We start from the raw sequence: 22804 nt of genomic DNA, 5'->3' as shown, positions 1-22804 counted from the left end.
TTATTTTTACAAGTAAACCACCATTTGAATTTGCGGTTTGCTATGTATGACTGCCAATTCGAACCGTGGTTTACTTCGATACAAAATCGTCATTTGAATTAGCGGTTGAAATATTATTTTTCCAGTAACTTTTGCTTACGTGTGGACGGTAGAATGAGAATTAACACAACCTATGGGGCATTTTGGAAATTTCATCATTTTCTAGCGTTATTGTCGGAAATCGCTCTATAGATTAAGATAAATATATTTTATGTTACAACGGATAACTTTTAAACATTTTGGGCTAAATTAGATCGAGTAATCAACTGTCCTCTTCCCTTCCATCACTCCCAAATCTGGAATTCCTTCGTTTCAAAAGCTCACTTGCTTTTTGCTGAAATCACGCAACAAAACCTTTCGATTTACTAACAACAAATTCTAAAACACAATCTGAAAATCAACAATTTCAAATTCCCACCAAAAATTTCCTGCAAATCTTCAGAAAAAAAATCAATAATAAACAAAAAAAATGAAAGATGAAGATTCTCTTCCATTAACAACGTCGATTTCAAACTCATCATCAGCAACATTAGCAACTTCATCAACCAAAAAAGACACCTCCTCCGATGTCAATCTCTTCGGCAAAGGGCGCTACAAATTCTGGGCACTTGCTGCAATTTTACTTCTAGCTTTCTGGTCCATGTTTACCGGCACCGTCACGCTCCGGTGGTCCGCCGGAAACCTCAACCGCCTCTCCGATGACATCGACACTCCTCTGAGGGACGATCTCGACGTTCTGGTGAGTACCCTTTTTCTCTCTCTCTCTCTCCTCGGTTTTTGAATCTAGGGTTTGTGTTAATTTTTGTGGGGTTTGGGATTTCTTGTTCCTAATTCTAATTCTAACTCAATAACAACTCTATTTATATCAGTATAATGCTAGTATACGAATTCCATATTAATTCCATATCGTAACATTTCATTTTGCAGGAGATGGAGGAGAGGGAGAAGGTGGTGAAGTATATGTGGGATGTGTACACGAACAGTCGAAGGATGAGATTGCCGAGGTTTTGGCAGCAGGCTTTCGAGGCTGCGTATGAGGATATGACCACTGATGTGCCTGGAGCTCGTGAGGCTGCTGTTACTGAGATTGCTAAGATGTCGATTCGTTCGATTGATCTTGATCCGCCTCCTATTCAATTGACGGTCAGTGTTTGTTGCTTGCTAGTTGCTATTGATATTGGGTGATTTGCTAGTGTATTGTTTGCTTTCGATGCTTATTGGTACTATGTTCTGATTCGAATTAATGTAGTTTTTGCAGCTTTAGTGATTGATGCATTTGTTGCTTGCTAGTTGCTATTGATGTTGTGTGCTTAGCTAGTGTATTGTTTGCTTTCCCTTGTGTTACTTTACTTATGATGCTTATTGGTACTATGTCCTGATTCGAGTTAATGTGGCTTTTGCATATTTGGTTATGCATTTTAACAGGTGATAGGATTATGGGTTTGCTGAATATGAAATTCTTTTCTCTAGTTTTAGGTAGGATGTAGGTATGATTGATCTTTATCTGCCTCCTATTCAATTGACGGTCAGTCTTTGTTGCTTGCTAGTTGCTATTGATATTGTGTGCTTAGCTAGTGTATTGTTTGCTTTCCTTGTGTTACTTATGATGCTTATTGGTAGTACTATGTTCTGATTTGAGTTAATGTGGCTTTTGCATCTTTAGTGATGCATTTAACAGGTGATAGGATTATGGGTTTGATGAATATGAAATTGTTTACACTAGTTTTAGGTAGGATGTGTGTATGATTGATCTTGATCCGCCTCCTATTCATCAATTGACGCCTTGACGGTCAGTGTTGCTTGCTAGTTGCTACTGATATTGTGTGCTTTGCTTGGTTTTTGTTTTGTTTAATTTTGGTGCATAGGGAGTTGCAATTGACGGTGGTGTAGATGAGATTTCTATCTTAGGTCTTGGATAGTTGGTACCCCAACCAAGATTTTAACCAACTTAGCTAGTGTATGGTTTGCTTTCCTTGTGTAATTGTGTTATGATGCTTATTGGTACTATGTTCTGATTTGCGTTAATGTGGCATTTGCATCTGTAGAGATGCATTTTAGAAGGTGATAGGATTATGGATTGGCGTATATGAAATTGTTTACACTAGTTTTAGGTATGATGTATGTATGATGTATGTATGATGAGGGGCGGCTTTTTACCGAATACAGAGTGAGGCTGACTTTCACAAGGATATAGAGGGACTTTAAATAAGAAATAACCAAACACTCAAACAGGGTAGAATATTGTGAATTGTGTAAGGTGTATGCTTGGGTTGTTTTTAGTGTATTGGGACTTTTGATGGTGGTGTGCGATTTAGTTCATTCATTGACACTTTTGTGCCATTCAAATTTAGGATGGTATATCTGCTATGTTGATGGGTATGTGTAACTTCGAGTAGAATAGCTTGCTTGGAGATGTTTTCGAAAAGGAAAATTTGATGAAATTATTCAGTAGGTTAGTCTCATTTGGGGTTGAGTTAAATCCTGGCTCAAATTATTGGGTAATCGTTTATTTGTAGGCATTGTAGCTTGACATAGTTTTTTCTGGTTGCAATTGACGTTGGTGTAGATGAGATTCTATCTTAGGTCTTGGATAGTTGGTACCCCATCCAAGATTATAGTGTATGGGTTGTTTTCCTTGTGTTATGATGCTTATTGGTACTATGTTCTGATTTGAGTTAATGTGGCTTTTGCATCTGTAGTGATGCATTTTAAACATGTGGCTTTTGAGTAGGTTAGTCTCATTTGGGGTTGAGTTAACTCCTGGCTCAAATTATTGGGTAATCGTTTATTTATAGCTCTACATAGTTTTTTCTGGTTGGATAGGTGATCAATGTTTTTAGATGACTGGAAGGTAGAACTCTTGGCATCGACCAGTCAGTTGCCATATGCAAGAGGCATCCAGCATGCTTCCCTTTTATTCGATTACACTTGGTTTGGATATCTAGATAGAAGGGAAAGGAAGGGGAGGGGAAGGTGAAGTTTCATTTCCCCTACAAATGTCTCCAATTCTGGAGAGATGGTGTTTATTAAAGGAGAGTTAATGAATCTCTCCCTCTCCCTCGTCTTCCTTCCCCGACCCCTTATCCAAACAAGGGAACTTGCTCGGTTTTTCCTCACCCTTTTCCTTCCCTCCTTTTTCTCTCCATTTCCTCTTATCCAAACATAGTGCTACATGTCATTGTTATATTCTTTCACCCTCCCTGCTGTAGGTTAAATTCTTGGAAAGCCAGTAAGCACATTATACCCACTAGCAGACTCATGTTTGATGTGGCTGTCTATGCCTCTATGGTCATGTTATGAAGTGCTTTTCTGGCGCTTTAATAATATCGATTCTTAGTAAGATTTGATTTTTCCGTTTATAAACCATTCCGAGCAGTATTCAAGTTGGTCCAGGAGGCTGGAAAGTTGATATATATCATGTGTCTGCTGATATTTTATGATAACTTTAATTTTCAGAAAGTAACTTATTTACCCAATGGGAAGGCAAGCAAAGTGGTGTCATAATGTGGTTAGGGAAAGTACTGGTCTTGTCTTATTGCAATTAAGATGATTGTAGATTATAGAACTGTTTTAAGAAAAAAATTCAAAAAGTTGAATTACAAATCTCTGAAAGTTGGGGTTAGATCTCAGATTACTTTTGATTCACTCGTTAAGCTTCTTATTCTTTAGTCTTTACCTCTGAATTGAGTTTGTTGACAGTGTTGAGATAATGTAACAAGAATAACATACAGTGATGTCCATGTCCCCTCTTTTTTTCATCTATTTTCTTTTGGCAGGGGGGTGGGATAGGATGGGAGGGGGGTGGAAGTAGATATGAAAGGAAAAGATGAAGAGCAAGTTATGGATCTTACTATAAGTCTCGAATTGTCTATCGTCGTTTATTTTTGAGAGGAAACTAGGAAAGTTGTCTGTTCCTTAGTTATAGCCTTATAGATTGTTTATAAAACCATGTTGTGACAACTGAAATACCTTTGCCTTGGTTACTTATAGAGTTCAGGGATTATCATTTATTGTGTAAAGTAAATCTGTTGTGGCTGCCAATTTCCAAGCATTTTACTAAAATTATAGTACTCTCATTCATAAACTCCTGCTTAGTTCAGTTTATTTTAAAACCTTTTACTAGACTGGATACAAATGTTTACCAACCTGCTTTGAATATCTTGGTAGGGATCCTCTCATGTGCGTGATGAGAAATAAGTACTTATGGCATGCAAAATAGTGTGCCATTTTATAGTTTGGAAAGGATTTTTTATTTATTTTGCTATGATAAAATCTGTGGTGTGAGCATTGGGCCTAATTTTAGGGAAATAAGTTCTGGTTTGTCTTGATGCTTGATTTGGTTGACGAGTTCATTGGTATACTTGAGTGATGCCAAACTCTTGACAATCTTGGTGGAAAAGAGGGTTGATTTCTTGGTTTCACTGCTAGTTTAAGCATATAACCTAGTATACTACGGTTACTACCCTTGCTATGAGGAAGCCATTATGTAGCCCTTGGTTACAAAGCATTGCGTATGGAGGTTTGGCCTTTTATGTAGGCTTTAAGCATGCTAGGGCTTCTAGCAATACTTTTTGGCGGTCAGGAAGGAGTCACTTGTGCTCCATATGCATTTGTTGGCCAATAATTGGTGAAGGATGCATGTGTGGCTATTGTGTGCTTATTTTTTTAGGGTGTTTTGTGTGTGTGTGAGAGTGGGGGGAAGGGGGGGGGGGGATTAAATCTCCATTTTCCCAGGAATACTTTATTCATATATTTTTAACTGTATGAAAACGTAAGTGATCAAATTAAGTAATGATAAAGTTTAGTATGAACTATCATGGTAGCGCGAAAATTCGGCTTGTACACATTGTCAATGATTATTTGATTTTTTCCTTTGAGATCTACCGATTCTCCTTCTTTCCATATCCTTCTACATGGGTAACATAAAGTTTTGGGGAACGGGATTACTTAAAAGATTGTAACTTTTGTAAGGACCTGAGTTTTCTAACAGCGGACACTACAAACTACTTTTTGTCTGGCTTTGTCTACCATCATGGATAATATGCTTGATCACTTCAGAAACATATCTGCTTGATGTATTAAGTGGTTTCTGCTCTTGTTTCTTGTGTGCAAGATTACCATCATCAATGGCTGGCATAAATTAGTCCTTGGTTATGCAAAATAGAGTCATAGGTAGAGATATACTTCGTAGGTGGTAACTATGTTATATATTGGATATTTTCCAAAATCTCCAGCTCTTCCAAACTTTGTAAGTGCAAATATGTACATAATGAATGATTCTTAGGAACACATGCTTGAAGTTGAAATTGAGAACGGGATTGTTTTGCTCGTAGGAAAAAATATCCTTCCCTTTTCACTCTCTTTCTCCCTACCACCTTAGCTAGACCTCGTAGGAAGTGGTGGGTGTGGCGGTCAGGAAAGGGCATGCTCACAGTCATGGGTATTGTGGATTTGTCATCAACTACCCTTGGTGGGTTGTTCTTTCCCAGCTTGTGGTTCCGTGAAATGGAAAAATGAGAAAAACCTGCCTTCCAGTTGGTGTCTATTTCCTCAAAACTAACTGTTTTACTGACCAAAAAGTAGTATGGATTTGGAATCATTTAAGCCCATATCAATTTTATAGAAGGGGCTTAAACTAAGCAGGGTACCTCTTACAGTTACAAAGTTCTCTTGTGTCAGGTGTAGATAATGAGCCCCAAATCTTGTTTGCCTTCACACAAATAATACTTGACCTGAGTGTGAAAGAACTAAAAGTCTGCTTATTTGGCATTAAAAAACATTATGCTATTATCTTTCCCAGGTTACAAACTGGTGCTGGGTGATTTGCACTTAGATTTGGTACCAGATGTGGATTGCACCAACCTTGGCCATTAGAACTAAGCCTTAAGCTGTTTAGCCGTCAAACTTGACATTTACTTGAAAAAATATTAAGGCCATTTTTTGTAATAGGGAGAGTTAATTAGGGAGTGGTATTTATTGTTGGATGTAAACTGTAGTGGAGTATAATATAGTTAGGGGGTGTAAACAGCAACGACAAAACCAAAGCCTTATTCCTAAGACGAGTAGGTCTACTTCATGAACCAAGAATCTATCTACTGTGTTCATCCAGAAAGATCATCTTCCTCCTTTAGCTTCAGTCTAGTGCTACACGCTCTTCCAAACCCACTTTCTTGAGGTCATTTTTAACTCCCGCCACCCTAAGCATCTTTAGCCTTCCCGACTTCTTTTGAAATCTCCATTATACAACCTCCCACCTTCTTTACCATTGCTTCCGGTCTACATCTCACATGCCCAGAAAACGTGGCTGAGTCCTCAATATCCCACAACTCCAACTTCCCTCCGAAAAACTGCATACCCAATTCTATCCCTTGGCGTGTTTTTGCACATCTAGGGGGTGTATATAAACTAGGTGACAGGCTCCCCTACCTAGAGTAAATATTCCACCCTCCTAGTAAATACTCCCTCCGTCCCTTTATGATTGCCTCATATTTCTTTTTGGGGTGTCCCTTTGAAATTGCACCATACCTTAATGGTAAGTTTTTTCACTTGCTCTCTCTCTCTCTCTCTCTCTCTCTCTCTCTCTCTCTCTCCCCTAATGTACCCACTTTAATAACTCATGCGCACAATTTACACCCAAATTATAATAAAGTGAACTATGCTCTATGGGGCAGTACAAAAGGTACAGTGGGAGTAGTAACCCCAACCAAGATGTAAACCCATCCACTTATTCCCTATTTTAGCCCCAAATTGACTCACTTTTCATTCCATTTGTGGGAATTTGATGATCTATAAACCGTCCTTAACGAATGATCGGCTCATCTTTGAGCACGAGGAATCACTCCGTGCCGATCGGTTGTCTATAAACTTTTTGCTTGAGAATGGAAAACTGGAGCATTTTCTGCATCGGTGGATGAAGATTCTTGAACATCAAAATTTCTGGTTAAGCATGTTACCAGAAAAAAGATACTTTCGAGAAACAACGAGCACGACTGAAGTAGCTATCCATACAAATCCATTTACGGATCTATATGCTTCGATTGGAACTGGAAGTTCAAGTACAGGCGGCATTACTCCTTATTCCAAACATGGTTTAAAAGGGAACATTGATGTCTGGAATTCTATGAAAACATTGATGATGCATGCATAGAGAAACATGTATCTGTGTTTCTGTTGATGACTGTGTCTTGTTCCTTTGATGCATATCGTTGATAGTTGGAGCTATATGGTTGCTTAATGTTGTTTTATTCAGCCCAAAAGAATGTCAGCCAGTTTTTGTCATCTCCTACATTTATAACCTATGCCATTGGACATTTTTAGTATGGTAAATTGTTTGATGATCTTTTATCAAGACTCATTTTATTTTGTTTTCTGGCTGGTTTTGTTTATAGTGGGGGTGGGATTTTTCCATTTTGGTACCGTTCTACAAGTTGAAAGACAGTAAGTAGCCTGGAATATCTATTAGCTTGTCCAATGTTTGTGGAGAGCCGCATTTGTGTGATCTTTCACTACACCAGGGATAACAAAACTTGATCTTCACCGTCCTCCCCCGATCCCCCGCCTTGATGGTTTTCGGGATAACAATTCATTATCTTATACTAATATTTTAAAACACAATGAATTTTTTTGCCACGTGTCATCTTCTTACTTTATATGTTTTTCCTTCTTTTTTAGTTGTTCTATTTACCCTTGAAGTTCTGATTTTATTTTTTAAAAAATAAAATAAAAATCTTGCATGACTCTCCATATACTTTTAATTAATTTTATTTCATATAAATAACATCTTAAATTCTTAATTCATCAGTGGTGAAATAATTGATTAACTCATTGCCCTTTTAACTTTTATATAGCATACACAATTATGTAGATTTAATAAAAATATATAACCCATTTTTGTTCTTGTTGTTGCTGTGCTAACAGGGTGCTCAAGCATTGAGTCTTAAGCATGCAGAAATCAGAAAGACAGCAACTGCATCGGGAATTAGTTGACAACAGACACATTATCGCGGTATGTGAAGCTAAGTAACGTACGAACAACTCATTATACACTTGCTTTTGCCTATGGAGAGGTTTGCTAGTAAGCTGCAACTTTCTGCCAGGGCATACCATGAACTTATTATGATGGTCAACTGATCCTCTTTACCACAGGCACAATATGTAACTTAACTGGAATATAATTATTACAAGTTTTGATTATCACTATATAGATATAAAATGAAAGAAAACTTTGCTCCATTTATATTTGATTCTTCATTGCTGTAAGAATTACCATATTGTAAGATAAGAAAGTGTTTTAGATGCATATTTTACTTCAGTGTTCCACGAATCTCGAATTGTGAAAGTTGTGGATATTGAAATGTTGTTAAACTTTACCCTCTTCCATGGAAGTTGTTTAAGTCTGCTTCAATTCGCCATCTAATTGCTTGAATTTACCATATATGTGGAAGCATAAACTTCCAATCGCTTGAATTTGCCATATCCGTGGAAGTATAAGCTTCAAATTGATTAAAAAAAAAACGTGTCACTATTCATGTTACATGGAAGTTGCTTGAATCTGCATCAATTCACCATCTAATTGCTTGAATTTGCCATATATGTTGAAGCATAAGCTTCAAATTGCTTGAACTTGCCATATCCATGGAAGTATAAGTTTCAAATCGATAAAAACGCGTCATTATTCATGTTCCATGGAAGTTGCTTGAATCTGCATTAGTTCACCATCTAATTGCTCAAATTTACCATATTGGGGGAAGTATAAGCTTCTAATCGATAAAAATGCTTCACTATTCATGTTCCATGGAAGTTGCTTGAATCTGCATCAATTCACTATCTATTTGCTTGAATTTTCCATATCCGTGAAAGTATAAGCTTCAAATCGATAAAAATGTGTCACTATTTATGTTCCTCTATAGTACTTTGTCGCAAACTTTTGATTTACAACCATTATTTTATGTTCAACATTTACTCATAAATAAACAACATTTACCCTTTGTCGATTTTACCAAAACACCTTATATTTGCTCGTTCATCATTGTTATATACTCGTACTCCCTCGTTGCGAGGGGCGAGAAAGTGGAATAAACGACGTTGTGAAAGTTAATGTACATCCTTAAAATCCGCTCAACCATTATTTCGATTTGGTTTTGCAATACATCTCCTCACTTGGTTTACATAGTCCATTGTGGGGCCTATTACTATTCCGCCGCGCCGTCATCCTGGCTTGAGATTGCTACATTTTCAGACTCCATATTGAAGGTGATAATCTTCCAGTTGTCAATGTATTTTTGAGTCTTTGGTCTTCTCCTTGACAAATAAGTCATATCATCACTGATATTTGCAACATCATTGCTTCTTTTTTAAACTTGAAAATGCTTCACATATTCCTCACATATTCCTCGAAACAAACTGAGCAATGAATAGAATCAGTAAGGTTGGACGTGTTATTCCCTTTGGCTTAGATATGTACTTTGTAATTACTCTAGCTTGTACCCTATTATTTCCTTTTCTTCTTCCTTATACAAAGAAAAATCTCCACACCCCTGTCTTATTGTGCATTACTCCCCCTATTTATTAGATGTTATTTTGGTTTGCAATCTTGCAACTATTTAGTGTTAAAGATAATCTATTACGGAGTAATTATTTGCAATATACTCCATAAACAAAAATGTATTTTATGGTTGTTTGATTCGTCTTACTGAGTACTTTAAGAATATCAACGTTTTATACCTTTATTAATATGAAATTAAAACGGTTGATGGCAAAAAAAGTGCATAAAAATGTGCATTGACAAATACGGAGTACTTCATAAGTGCTTATATCGATATATGCAGTCAAAATAGGAAGATCAATAAAGAACGGAACAAAGTAACACTATATTTTATGAAACAGTGGCATTCCCGTAGTTTACACGAACAACAAGGGCGATATACCATTCCACTACCCACCAGATGACGCGTAAGCCAATCGACGTACTGGAGAAACAAACACACCAGCTCTCAATCCTAACCACTCATTTCTCCACGTCACCAATCCGCTCCAATTCCAATCCAACGGCCATCCTCCCCCTACCCAAACCCTAACCCGGCCCGCAACAAATCATCTTCTCACTCCTCTTCCTGGGGTTTATCTCCTAGAGAGAGAAAACAAAAACAACAGAGTTTTAGAGAGAGAAAACAATTTAGAGAGAGAGAAAAAACTCAAATAACACCATCATCCTCTTGCTCCCCTCCAAAAAAAACACAAAAACCCAGAAATTTAGGGTTTTTGAATACAAATCACACAGAACTTAAAATTAGGGTTTGCGATTTTCTAATTTCTGGAAAAAAAGGGGGAATTTTTTGAATTAAATTTTGTTAAAATTTTAATTTATGAGAGTATTTTTTTTGTAGTTTAAATTTGTCAGCAAATTAGTTAATAGTTGAATGGACGAGATCTGGGAGAGGGCGGTGGAAACGGCGCTAGACGGCCAAACTGATAACGGTTCAACGAAAAGCCTAACCCTAGACGGTGCTGTTAAGTGTCTTCACGGCCGTTTACCAGCACCGTCAGTTCTAGAGAAGTTCCAGAACCTTCAGCATCTTTCTCTTGCTAGTATAGGTGTGTCATCGCTTGAGCAGTTTCCTCGTCTTGGAAGTCTCCAGAAGCTGATACTATCGGATAATCGAATCGCTTCGGGTCTGGAGTATTTAGTCGGGTCGGGTCTTGATTCGCTTCGAGACCTTGATTTGTCGAATAATCGCATTCAGTATATTGAGGATCTTGCGCCATTAGCTCAGTTGAAGCTGGTGTCGCTTGATTTGTATGAGTGTCCTGTTACTAGGATTAAGGATTATAGGGCTAGGGTTTTTGGGTTGATTAAGTCGTTGAAGTATTTGGATAAGATGGATGCAGAGGAGAATGAGCGGCTTGAGAGTGATGATGAGGAAGAGGAGGAAGAAGATGAGGAGGAAGAGGATGATCCTGGGAGTGGGGAAGTTGATGGGGATGGAGATGGGGACGGCGTCGGTACGAGTTATACGGTGGCGAATGGGCATAGTAGCGGCGGCGATGGGATTGTTGATGTGGATGAGCATGAGGAAAGCGACGCCGACGAGGAGGAGGCGGAGATGGAGGTGGCGAGGAGAGAGAATGGTGGTGGGGGGTTGTTGCATCATGGTATAGAGAATGGGTTTAGAGTAGAGGCGGCTGGGGAGGTGGATGGTGGTGATGACGACGATGATGATGGTGAGGGTGAGGATGAAGAAGATGTGGAGGAGATTGATGAGGATGATGCAGAGGAGGAGGAAGATGTGGTTGAGGTTCATGATATTGTAGATAGTGATGATGATGATGTTGATGAGGAGTTTGAAGAAGATGATGACGATGACGACGACGATGATGATGAAGAGGATGAAGTTGAGGAGGTGGATAATGATGAGGTTAATGTTGTTGAGCCAGAGAGTACTACTGGTAGATTGATTAGCACAGATGGAGAGATTGATGCCCATGAACAAGGGGAAGATGAGGATGATGAAGATGATAATGGTGAGACTGGAGAAGAGGAGTTGGATGTTGAAGATGAAGGAGATTCAGATTCAGATGATGATGATGATGATGATGAGGGTGAGGATGAGGTATAATTCACTGATAACCCTTTATGTTGTTGCTCATTATTTGCTTGATTTCCTCTGAAATTGTGTAGTGTGGGTTTTAGATCATTTGATTCGACGTGCAGCTGATTTTTTGTTCTTTGTATTTAAGCTATACGAGGTTGCTGGAATTTCCTTGATGCATGCGATTACTGTCTAGTTATGGCGGTTTTGACCTGTGTGTAGTGTGTTTTTTGCAGTTTTGCATTCTTCCCAAATATTTATGTGGAAGCTGTAATTGTTCATGTTATCAGTCTTTTTATTGTTTGAATTCTTAGAGCTTCAGATTTTTAACTATTTTACAGAGCTTTCAAACTTGGACATTTGGAGGGAAATGCTGTTCTTAATACTTGTACCTTTTTTCTGATAAAAAAAGACCAGTCTTTTTATTGTTTGAATTCTTAGAGCTTCAGAGTTTTACTATTTTACAGAGCTTTTAAACTTGGACATTTGGAGGGAAATGCGGTTCCTATGTATTCATTCTTGAGTTCTTCTTTTCGCTTAGTTCAATTAGCAGTGTTTGAAATTATGCCGGTCATTTTTAGGCTGCATTATATGTAGTTTTCTACTTTTGGATGTTCCATATTTCATGAAAGCTCTTTGTTCTTCTTGAGTGTTGTTCCGATGGTTAGAACTGTGTGACTGGTTCATGGTTTGATTTCCAAGTTTTAAGCTTATATTGACCCTTTAAATGGTATTATCAGCTTTCTTTCTCAATGATTAATCGCATATATGTCTGTGTTAGTCTTGGTTCTTCATTGCATAAGTTGGTCTTTGCTTCTTGATTAAGGACTTGTATCAGTAATCTATGTTGTTGCTTCTGTATATCAGTAACTTAATTATACCTTTTATTTCTGTGGTTTTACATCATACGTAACTGTTATTTCAAACTCTTTTTTCTGAGAAAATTTACTTCTTTCTTGCCATTCTGATTATGTATTCTGTTTTCTTTTCTTCTTCAACTGCTTGTCTATTTTTCTGTGTATCCAGATGTAGTTTTTAGTTTTTAGCTGAATCGGTACATAATTTCTTGCTTATGTTTGCTCATGAACTGTGTTTTTTTTTACTGCCATGGCAGGAAGAAGAAGAAGAGGGAGAAGAAGGCTACTTGGTTCAACGAGTTAGACAGCCAATATTAGAAGAAGATGCAGAAAACAGTGACGTGGAAGCCATCAACGAGGGAGATGATGATGATGAAGCTGTTGAAGGCGAAGAAGTTGAAGATGACGAAGATGATCTTGGAGAAGGGCAAGTCATGGCACCACCATCTTCTTCTGAAACAACAACAAAGAGAAAGAGAGATGATAATGATGACGACGCTGTTATCAACAACGACGATGATGATGATTCCGATTCTGATTCTGATGATGCAGAAAGGAGGCCATCCTCGAAGAAACGTCCATGAAAAAAAGGGGAAAAAAAAAGATTTTGCTGGTAGGTTCGTTCATGGTGATTGAGAACCTTAAAATGTATATGTCAATTGGTAGGCAGAAGTTTTAAACAGAGGTTTTTAGACTATTTTCGTTGGAAAAACAGAGTATATTTTAGGAGGGAAAACTCAGAAAAACTATCTGGTTCTTTTTTTCGAAATGGATGTTTAAAAAGTGGTTAGTAATGGGTTCTTTGCCCCCCTTTTCCCTTCAATGAAATAGCCGTTAGTTTGGGTTATATTTGAATGACAGTTAAATGAGAAGGGTTAGTTTGATTTGTCCTTGTTTTCCCTCCCAAAAAAATTTATAGTAGGAAGGATTGAAGGAACCAGATTATGACTTGTTTGTAGCAGTTTTTCAATTGGAGGATATCATAATGTATAAAAAAAAGGTTGCTTTCTTTTTAAGATGCTTTCTTTCTCTCTTTGTTAATGTCACTCTTTCTTGTGGGTATTTTGGTCATTTCCGTTATGCTCGCGTGCTCGATTACTCACTCATTTTCTCTCCTTGTCTTAAGCTTGTTTAATTTGGTTTATTATTCCCTAAACCATGTACAAGTAGCCTTTTAAAACTGTATTATCAATCATTTATCATCATGTCATTAGTCTATTCTTTAATGTTACTCACATGGGGGAAAGTTTGGTTTCTTGCATGGGCCGGATCACGTTTGGACCTTTTGCAATTGTATTTAATTGGGCTGGCCTTTGGGCTAATCCAAGCCTTATTGACGGTGGGTTGCATGTGGTCATGTAATGTGCATATGCAGGCAGTGCTGACAATACCTGACCTGATAATCCGGCTCAAACTCGACAAGAAGTTACTGAGAGAAATCCTAACCCAACCTGATCAAACCCGAATGATCTGAAATCGTCCCTTCCCGATATGATCCACTTATCATATTTTGTAGTAATATTAAGTTTTATAATATTTCTGCTATTTTTTGACACAATCCGAAATCGATCTGAAATCAAACCTTAACTTGACCCATTGACCCGAATTGCACCCCTATATGCAGATTGTCAAAGACTGACCCGATCTGACTGACATCTGACTGCCTGAGTATCCGACAAAAACTTAATTGACCCAGGAATAAAGATTTATGCACTCGAACACAATGATCCCGCACAAAATATTATGCGATTAGATTAGAACTAATAAGGTCTGATCCATAACCGACCGAAGATCCGATTTGAAAGCTTAAAATCATATGCATTTTATTAGATAAGGTTTTTACATCAAACCACAGCTTGTGGTTTCTCTCTCTTCCCTTTTTTCTCTTGTTGTGCTAACTTTGGTGCTATGTTGTTGTTGTTATCTCCATCATTTTCCACCCTCACCAGCCCACTAAAAGCCCGCAATGGGCTATTCACAAGCAATCCACCACCACGTTCAAAAGCAATCAAGGTGGTAGCCATGGCAAAAAACACCAGCAACGACACCGAAGACGGCGGCGGGATAGCCGAGAAACTAGCCATAGTTGGTGGCTTAATCTCAACTCCGGTGATCGGATGGTCCCTCTATACCTTGAAGGTTACGGGCTGTGGGCTTCCTCCTGGGCCCGGTGGGTCACTAGGGGCATTAGAGGGGGTTAGCTACTTGGTTGTGTTGGGAATAATAGGGTGGTCTTTGTACACAAAGACAAAGACGGGTTCGGGTCTACCCAACGGGCCTTTCGGGTTGTTGGGTGCTGTTGAAGGTTTGTCATACTTGTGTTTGCTTGCTATTATTGTAGTATTTGGATTACAGTTTGTGGAAAATGGTTCTATCCCTGGACCTTTACCAGGAGACCAGTGTTTTGGCTAACTTCATGTGTGTAATGATCAATTTAATGTCTAAGTTAATAATTTATAGAAAATTTATATTTTTCTTGTCTATGTCTAAAAGTTGGACAATTTGTTGAGTTTTGCTGATTACAACCTTAAACTTTTAAAATTGCGAATTATGGAGTACAATGTTAAAAGTAAATTAAGTCTAATTAATTTAAGGGGTTCAAATTAACCAATTTAAAAATGGACGGCTAAGATCTTTTATATTTAGGGTAATTGACGACTACGGTAGAATTATTTTTATACTGACAAAGAAGTTAATTAAGGCTGTAACACGCAAAAGTGGCTACTTTGTGTAATTGTATTTGGCAAATTTTCCATGAGATTTACGCCGACAAATAAGTTAATTTTTCATACAATACACCTCTAAATTCTTAAAAATTAACTCCTCTCATCATAGAAGCAATAGTGTAGTCAAAATTGGGAATAATATCAAACTTGCTAAATATGTACAGTTTTTGGTGATCAAAGTAAAAAACCCATAACTAGTGGATTCCGACGAACTTAGTTAGTTACCCGGTGAAGGGTAAATGGTAGTAATACCATAAAATTTGAGATCGAATTCCCGTTTGTATCTCCGTCCTCTATAGCTCTTTACGAATTCCGTTTTGGTAACCAAAGTAACAAACACAAAATCAGTGGATTTCGACTTAGTTAGTTAGTTACCCGATGAAGGGTAAATGGGTAGTAACACCATAAAATTTGAGATCGAATTCCCGTATCTCCGTCCTCTATAGCCCTCTATGAACCCCGTTTTGCTAACCAAAGTAACAAACACAAAACCAGTGGATTTTGGTGAAGGGTAAATGGATAATACCATAAAACTTGAGATCGAATTCCCGTCTATATCTCCGTCCTCTATAGCTCTCTATAAACCTCGTTTTGGTAACCAAAGAAACAAACACAAAACCAGTGGAATTTGGTGAAGGGTAAATGGATAATACCATAAAACTTGAGATCGAATTCCCGTATATATCTTCGTCCTATAACTCTCTAAGAACTCCGTTTTGGTAACCAAAGTAACAAACACAAAACCAGTGGATTTTGATGATGGGTAAATGGATAATACCATAAAACTTGAGATCGAATTCCCGTCTGTATCTTCGTACTCTATAGCTCCCTATGAACCCCGTTTTGATAACCAAAGTAACAAACACAAAAACCAGTGGATTTTGACGAAGGGTAAATGGATAATACCATAAAACTTGAGATCGAATTCCCGTCTATATCTCCGTCCTCTATAGCTCTCTACGAACTCCGAAAAAAAAACAAAAACAAAAAACAAAAATCTCTGACAATTAGACCAAAGATCAAAAAGCTGAAGCCTCAACTTGTGATTCTCTTGGTGGCAAAAAGAAATCAGGATCCAAACCCCAAATATTAAAACCAACTTCATCAATCTTCCATGTTTCATCAATCTCCCTTTGATGATTAGCTGAATGTTCACCATACCTAAACACCCTAACAGAGGTTTTACCACTATGAGCTATGTTAATCCCATCAACATACCTATAATCTTCTATGAATGACTCTGCACTTATCTCCCAAAACACGCCGTCTCCATCGTCGTTGTCAACGTTGTTCTTCAACCGGAGCATTCTCGAGTCCTCGAATTGGAGTAGGAGGCCTGATCTTTGGCTGAAGTAGCCCCATAAAGTGTGGTGAATGATCTCATATTTTGGTCCACTTTGTGCATCAAGAGTTGTTTGGCTTGTTTCAAGTTTGAGGATGAAGCAATCTTCATGGTTTATGACTTTTTCTCCTATGCATATTGCATCTATGAATAAGTTGGCTGTTGCTCTTGGATCTAACCCCTGAAAAGAGATTAAGGATCATCAAACAATCAAGGAAAAGCCAAAAGCAAAGAAAAGATTAAGGATCATGCATGAAACATCAAGGAAAGCAAGTACAATACATTGTTTTTTTGTGTGTGTGTGTGAATGAGGTACTAGAGCAATTTAAATTATAAATGGAGGAGAGTGGATATGAACCTGAGGCCTATCGTGCACATAACCTCAGTATTCGAGCATGTTTGGTAATTGACTTTTTGCTGGTTTTTTCATTGACTTTTGGTTTTTTCAAGAGGTCAAACAACCAATATATTTGTTTGGTAATTAAGTGCATTTTTCCTTGGCTAAAAAGATGGTTTTTCCGCCAAAACACAAAAGTTAGTAAGAGTAATTTTTCCACATTGATTGTTGGCTTTTCATTTTACTAACTACATTGTGTGTGAAAACACCCAGTAGCAACTGCTAACTCTACCAAACACATTTTTAGAAAGTTTACAGTCAAACAACCAACATAAAAAGCCAACACAAACAACCAATCAAACAAGCCAAGTAAAACAACCAACGAAAAAAGACAACACAAACAACTAGTCAAACAAGCCAACATAAATAGCCAATCAAGCCAACACAAACAGCCAATCAAGCCAACACAAACAACCAACATAAAAAGGCAAGAGAAAACGCCACTGAAAAGTAGGTTTTTTTTTTTTTTTTGGTTGTTTGCTTTTCATTTTACTATTTACATTTGTATGAAACAACTATCTTAGTAGCCAACATTCAACTTTACCAAACACATTTTTTTGAAAGTTTAGAGCCAAACAACTAACATAAAAAGCCACACAAACACTCAGTCAAACAAGACAAGTAAAATGGCCAACACAAACAACCCGTCCAACAAGCCAAGTAAAATAACCCAACATAAAAAGCCAACACAAACAACCCGTCAAACAAACCAAGTAAAACAACCAACATAAAAAGCCAACACAAACAACCCGTCAAACCAGCCAAGTAAAATAACCAACATAAAAAGCGAACACAAACAGCCAGTCAAACAAGTCAAGCAATTGTCATACAACCCCTTAATATCAAGGAAGAGCAACTACATTGTTGATTGCTTGCTTCCACTAAGTATTCAAGTAATTAACTTACTTGTAAAAACCGGCGCAATGGTCTAGGAGAACCAGTAGTAACAGAAGGTTGATTTGATGATTGCCTCCAAGAAACCTTACCATTACTTCCTGAGAAAACTTTACACCCAGAAACCACAAATTCTAAACTCCACAAATCTGGATTCTTTTGCCAAAGTACAAATCCTCCGACTTCTTCGGTGTTCTTTCCCCTTACAATTTGATCACCTAAATGGAAAACAGTCGCGCCAATTTTAGCATGTCCTATTACACACATGCTTTGTATTGAGCTTATTGCTGCTTGCCCTCCTGTTGCTGCAATGTATTGCTGTACTATGTACTTTGCAGTTGATGTTTGCTGCATTTTGGAACAAAAAAGTTACTAATTATACACGAGAATCCAAGATAAAGCAAGGTGTATGATGTCTGAATGGTAAAAATTTATCAGGAGAACACACTTAAACAACAAAGTGATGCATGAAGATCACCAAAATCACAGTTCAGTTTTACAGTTTTACTGAACTTCATGCTGCATTTCAGAATCAACCTGCAGTTGATGTTTGTTGCATTTTGGAACCAAAAAAAAGTTACTAATTATACATGAGAATCCAAGATAAAGGAAGGTGTATGATATTTGAATGGTAAAAAAAAGAGTATCAGAATATCTGGATGGTAAAATTTATCAGGACAAAACAGAAGAAGCTTAAAAAACAAAGAAAAGCATGAAGATCACCAAAATTACAGTTTAGTTCTACTGAAGTTTAAGCAGAGATACTTTGCAGTTGATGTTTGCTGCATTCAGAGCAAAAAATTGCTAATCATACATGAGAATCCAAGATCAGAATATCCGGATGGTAAAATTTTATCAGGAGAAAACTGAAGGAAGCTTGAAAAACAAAGAAATGCATGAAGATCATCAAAATTGCAGTTCAGATTTACTGAACTTCAAGTAGAGATACTTTGCAGATGATGTTTTGCTGCATTTGGAACCATAAACCATTACTAATCATACATGAGAATCCAAGATCAGAATATCTGGATGGTAAAAATTTCTCAGGAGAATACTGAAAGACGCTTAAAAAGGCAAAGAAATGTATGAAGATCATCAAAGTTACAGTTAGTTTTATCAGGAGAACACACTTAAACAACAAAGTAGTGCCTGAAGTTCACCAAAATGGCAAAATTACAGTTTGGTTTTTACTGAACTTCAAGCAGAGATACTTTGCAGTTGATGTTTGCTGCATTTGGAACCAAAAAACATTACTAATCATACACGAGAACCCAAGATAAAGCAAGGTAGGAAGAAAAAGGAAAAGTACGTGTCAGAATACCCGGATGGTAAAAATTTATCAGGAGAACACACTTAAACAACAAAGAAATGCATGAAGATCATCAAAATTACAGTTCAGTTTTACTGAACTTCAGATGTTTTGCTGCATTTGAAACCAAATAAGCTACTTATCATACATGAAAATCCAAGATAAAGCAAGGTATCATATCTGAATGGTAAAAAATTATCAGGAGAACACACTTGAACAACAAAGTAATTGCCCAAAGTTCACCAAAATGGCAAAATTACAGTTCAGTATACTGAACTTCAAGCAGAGTTTTCAGGGTTAGTGCATACAGAAACTTTCTTCATTCCCAATCCCAAATATATGCCCCCAAAATCATGAATCCGAACCACGAGGAAACATACAAGATAAGAAGAAAGACGAGTGATACAAGTTGGTGAGCAAGCTAACAAGGGTTAAATGGTACAAACGTAAATAGGCTACAAACTACGCGTATTAAACAAGTTTAAGTACAGATTACCATCTAGGTTCACTCTAAGCTTAAGATTAGAAAACCTATTTATCAACCAAATAAACACTATTGCTAATATGTCCATTTAAAGGCGAAAATGAAATTGCAGCCTCAATGACGAAGATACAGAATGATCAACATAACATAAATTTCTCTCTAAAACATCCAAGAAATCACATCTGATTATCTGAAGTATGTTAAACCCTAGTCATCAATATATAGATACTGCACATCCCACATAGTTAAAAGGAATTATTGCATTGCATATTCCTCAAAATGAAGCCGAAAAATTGCTAACACACTACTGACTTGGAGCATGTTTGGTATAGAGTTTTCGAAAATGATAAAGGTCGCAACATGCGACCTTTAAGCCGTGTCACAATGATGACATGACATGTTTATGTGTCATGATTTAAACAGGAAACTAAAATATTTAATTTATATATCATATTTTAAATGTTTCAAAAAAAGCTAGGAAAAACTTAATATTCTAATTTGTTTCCTTATTTATACCGACTACCTTATTTACATATTTTCATAGTAAAAATATTGCATTGATAGTAAAAATATTATGATGACTCTTAGCTTACGTGTCGCCTATATGTACCAATTAAACTGCGACACGTAAGATTGCGACAACTAAATATTGTCGCAACTTGCGACCTTTATCATCATCCGTGAGTTTTTAGTGATGGAAATGAAATTACGTAACTATTTTCATTACCACCATTTTTCACCTCTCCTAACCCTATAGTAACAAAAAATTTACCCCCCCCCAAGCCCAATTGGTTACAACTTTCAAGTGATTCCTTCTCTAAGGTGTACGTAGTAGTGTAGTACCAAACAACTAATAATGATATCGACTGACATTACCCTTTTCTCTTCTTATCTGTATCCTTTCCTAAATTTATATCAAACATGCCCAGGCCTGCCAAAAGTTGAACACAGAGAGAGCAAAATCTCCATTGAAGATCAACTTTAAAGGTTGCTAACGGTTATGGAGACAGGGGGTGTCAAGGACTCAAGGGTGGGCCGCCGATCACCCAATTTTGTAAAAAAACACATTTTTACCTTATATTTATTAAAAAAAAGTAAATTGATACAAATTAAATACATGTTTTACTAACATGTGAACACCCCAATTAAAAAATGTCTGACACCCCGATTCAAAAATCCTGCTCCGCCACTTTGCTAATGCCTTAGGCAAATCAAAAGTCGCATTCTTTAGATCAGGTTAGATCACGTATACTACCTCGATCTGTTTCATAATGATCTTTACAGTTAGTATATAACAACATTGCAAAGTAAGGAATGTGGCTAGTAATTAGGTGACATGATAATAAAGAATGGATTGAAAACTCAAACTCACAATGGAACTATCTCTAACTGGACGACTAATCTTGTCAATGTGAACCTGAAGAGGAATAAGTGGTGAACCAATATGATAAAGAATGAACCGGAGTTCATTAATCCGGCCAAGAATCACCGGCGACGACCACTTTTCCGACGCCTGAGCTTTCATCCAATGTTGCATATTTTGACAACGCAACGCAACGTTGTTGCCCATGTTGTTGAACATCTCCTCCGGTATCGGCACCTCGAGAATCGTCTCGAGTGCATCTTCCTTGTCGAAATTCGGACATAATTTCCTCATCAGTGTTATTGTAAATGTCGTATGACTATTTTATTAATGAAAAAAAAAATTAATTCAAAGACAAAATTCAACAACAATCAAGTGAATGTGTTGTTGATCATGAAAAAAGTTATACTCCAGTTTGAATAATGTCGTATGACTATTTTATTAATGAAAAAAAAAGGTAAAGAAATTCAAAGACAAAATTCAACAACAATCAAATGAATGAGTGGTTGATCATGAAAAAAAAGTTATCGTTTGAATAATGTACAAAAGAAAGTGGCATGCACATTTGGTTAAATTAAATTTTTATGCTAATTAATACATACTTATTAAAAAAAAAAAAAAGGGAAATGATTTTCATATTGGAAGAAGAAATTAAATCAAAAAAAGATAATTTGGTTTAATTTGGGTGGTATAAATAAATTTGCGGGAAAATATTTATTGAAAGTCAACTAGTGAAATTAAGGCTCCCCTTATTTGTAGAGTTTGTAATTTCCATGGGTGGAATTTGACTATTTGAGCTTCCCATTTTGTCAAACACTTGGTGCGCAACCCACGTCCAATACAAATAGACCTGTCAAAAATCGACCCGACCCGAAAACCGACCCGAACCCGACCCGAAAATACTGGGTCCTGAACAAGATTTTGCTACCCATAACCCGATTTTATCCGAACCCGAGCAACCCGAAAAGTAATGGGTCAAAACCCGACCGAACCCGTTTTGGACCCGACCGATTGAAAATCGTTGTATTTATAGTAATAAATGCGATTATGAGAAAATTTAAGCATAATAAACACGCTGTTTTTTACTATTATTGTGTGCAATATGATTTTAATTTGAATTATACGCCATTTTACGGTTGAATTTGACTAAATATAAACTTATGTAGGAAAATTTGTTAATTTGTGCCCATATTTTGTATATTTATCACCTAAATTAATGAAAATATAATGCGCGTTTTAAAATCTCTCAACCCGTTGGGTCGACCCGAACCCGAAAGTTCTGGGTCTTGAACAAGCATTTGTAAACCCTAACCCGAAAGTGACCGACCCGATCTAACCCGAACCCGAAAATAATTTTTTACAACCCGACCCGACCGACCCGTTTGACAGGTCTAAATACAAAGCTTCATAATATTCCTTTTTTTTTTTTTTCTTTCTTTTCTGAATGAGTTATAATAGCGATACAAATTATAAATGGGAAAGGAATATTTGAACTTGTGAGTTACTCCGTATATTATTGTACACAAGCCCTCGTGGTTAAAATAATCTCTATTCTATAAAGGGACTTATGAGGTTATTAACGTAATAACCTTTTTGGTGTCCTCTATAGGAAGACTACTCCCTCCGTTTTTTTTTTATTATTAGTCAATTTTGAAATCTTATCACTATTTATATTTGAAAAAAATCTTCTACTTTCTTTTCAATACGTATTCCAAAATATATTCATGTGAGATGTTATTTTGTTCGTCTCAATATATGTGTAGTCTAACAATACCAATTTTTTATATTTCTTTAACGTACGTACT

The 22804-nt window shown here is 36.9% G+C and overlaps 4 protein-coding genes across 4 annotated transcripts; 3 read left to right on the top strand and 1 right to left on the bottom strand.

The window, feature by feature from the left end:
• Window positions 1-288: 288 nt before the first annotated feature.
• On the top strand, window positions 289-8408 carry LOC110791624 (uncharacterized). Its single transcript, XM_021996390.2, has 3 exons — window positions 289-778; window positions 967-1182; window positions 7957-8408. Exons 1-3 carry the CDS (start codon window positions 509-511, stop codon window positions 8023-8025), a joined length of 555 nt encoding a protein of 184 aa, XP_021852082.1. The 5' UTR covers window positions 289-508; the 3' UTR covers window positions 8026-8408.
• A 1751-nt stretch (window positions 8409-10159) lies between these two features.
• LOC110791625 (acidic leucine-rich nuclear phosphoprotein 32-related protein) lies at window positions 10160-13331 on the top strand. The gene is made up of 2 exons (XM_021996391.2): window positions 10160-11648; window positions 12742-13331. Exons 1-2 carry the CDS (start codon window positions 10458-10460, stop codon window positions 13066-13068), a joined length of 1518 nt encoding a protein of 505 aa, XP_021852083.2. The 5' UTR covers window positions 10160-10457; the 3' UTR covers window positions 13069-13331.
• Window positions 13332-14282: 951 nt separating this feature from the next.
• LOC110791613 (uncharacterized) lies at window positions 14283-14967 on the top strand. The gene has a single exon (XM_021996366.2). It carries the CDS (start codon window positions 14393-14395, stop codon window positions 14894-14896), a length of 504 nt encoding a protein of 167 aa, XP_021852058.1. The 5' UTR covers window positions 14283-14392; the 3' UTR covers window positions 14897-14967.
• Window positions 14968-16214: 1247 nt separating this feature from the next.
• LOC110791634 (uncharacterized) lies at window positions 16215-21640 on the bottom strand. The gene is made up of 3 exons (XM_021996403.2): window positions 21009-21640; window positions 17856-18191; window positions 16215-16733 (listed from the first exon to the last, which is right to left on the bottom strand). Exons 1-3 carry the CDS (start codon window positions 21291-21293, stop codon window positions 16230-16232), a joined length of 1125 nt encoding a protein of 374 aa, XP_021852095.1. The 5' UTR covers window positions 21294-21640; the 3' UTR covers window positions 16215-16229.
• Window positions 21641-22804: the final 1164 nt, after the last annotated feature.

Source organism: Spinacia oleracea, chromosome 3, assembly GCF_020520425.1.
Source record: "Spinacia oleracea cultivar Varoflay chromosome 3, BTI_SOV_V1, whole genome shotgun sequence".
NCBI lineage: Eukaryota > Viridiplantae > Streptophyta > Magnoliopsida > Caryophyllales > Amaranthaceae > Spinacia > Spinacia oleracea.
Note: the sequence above shows the minus strand (reverse complement) of the source record. Positions and strands in the feature narration are given on the sequence as shown.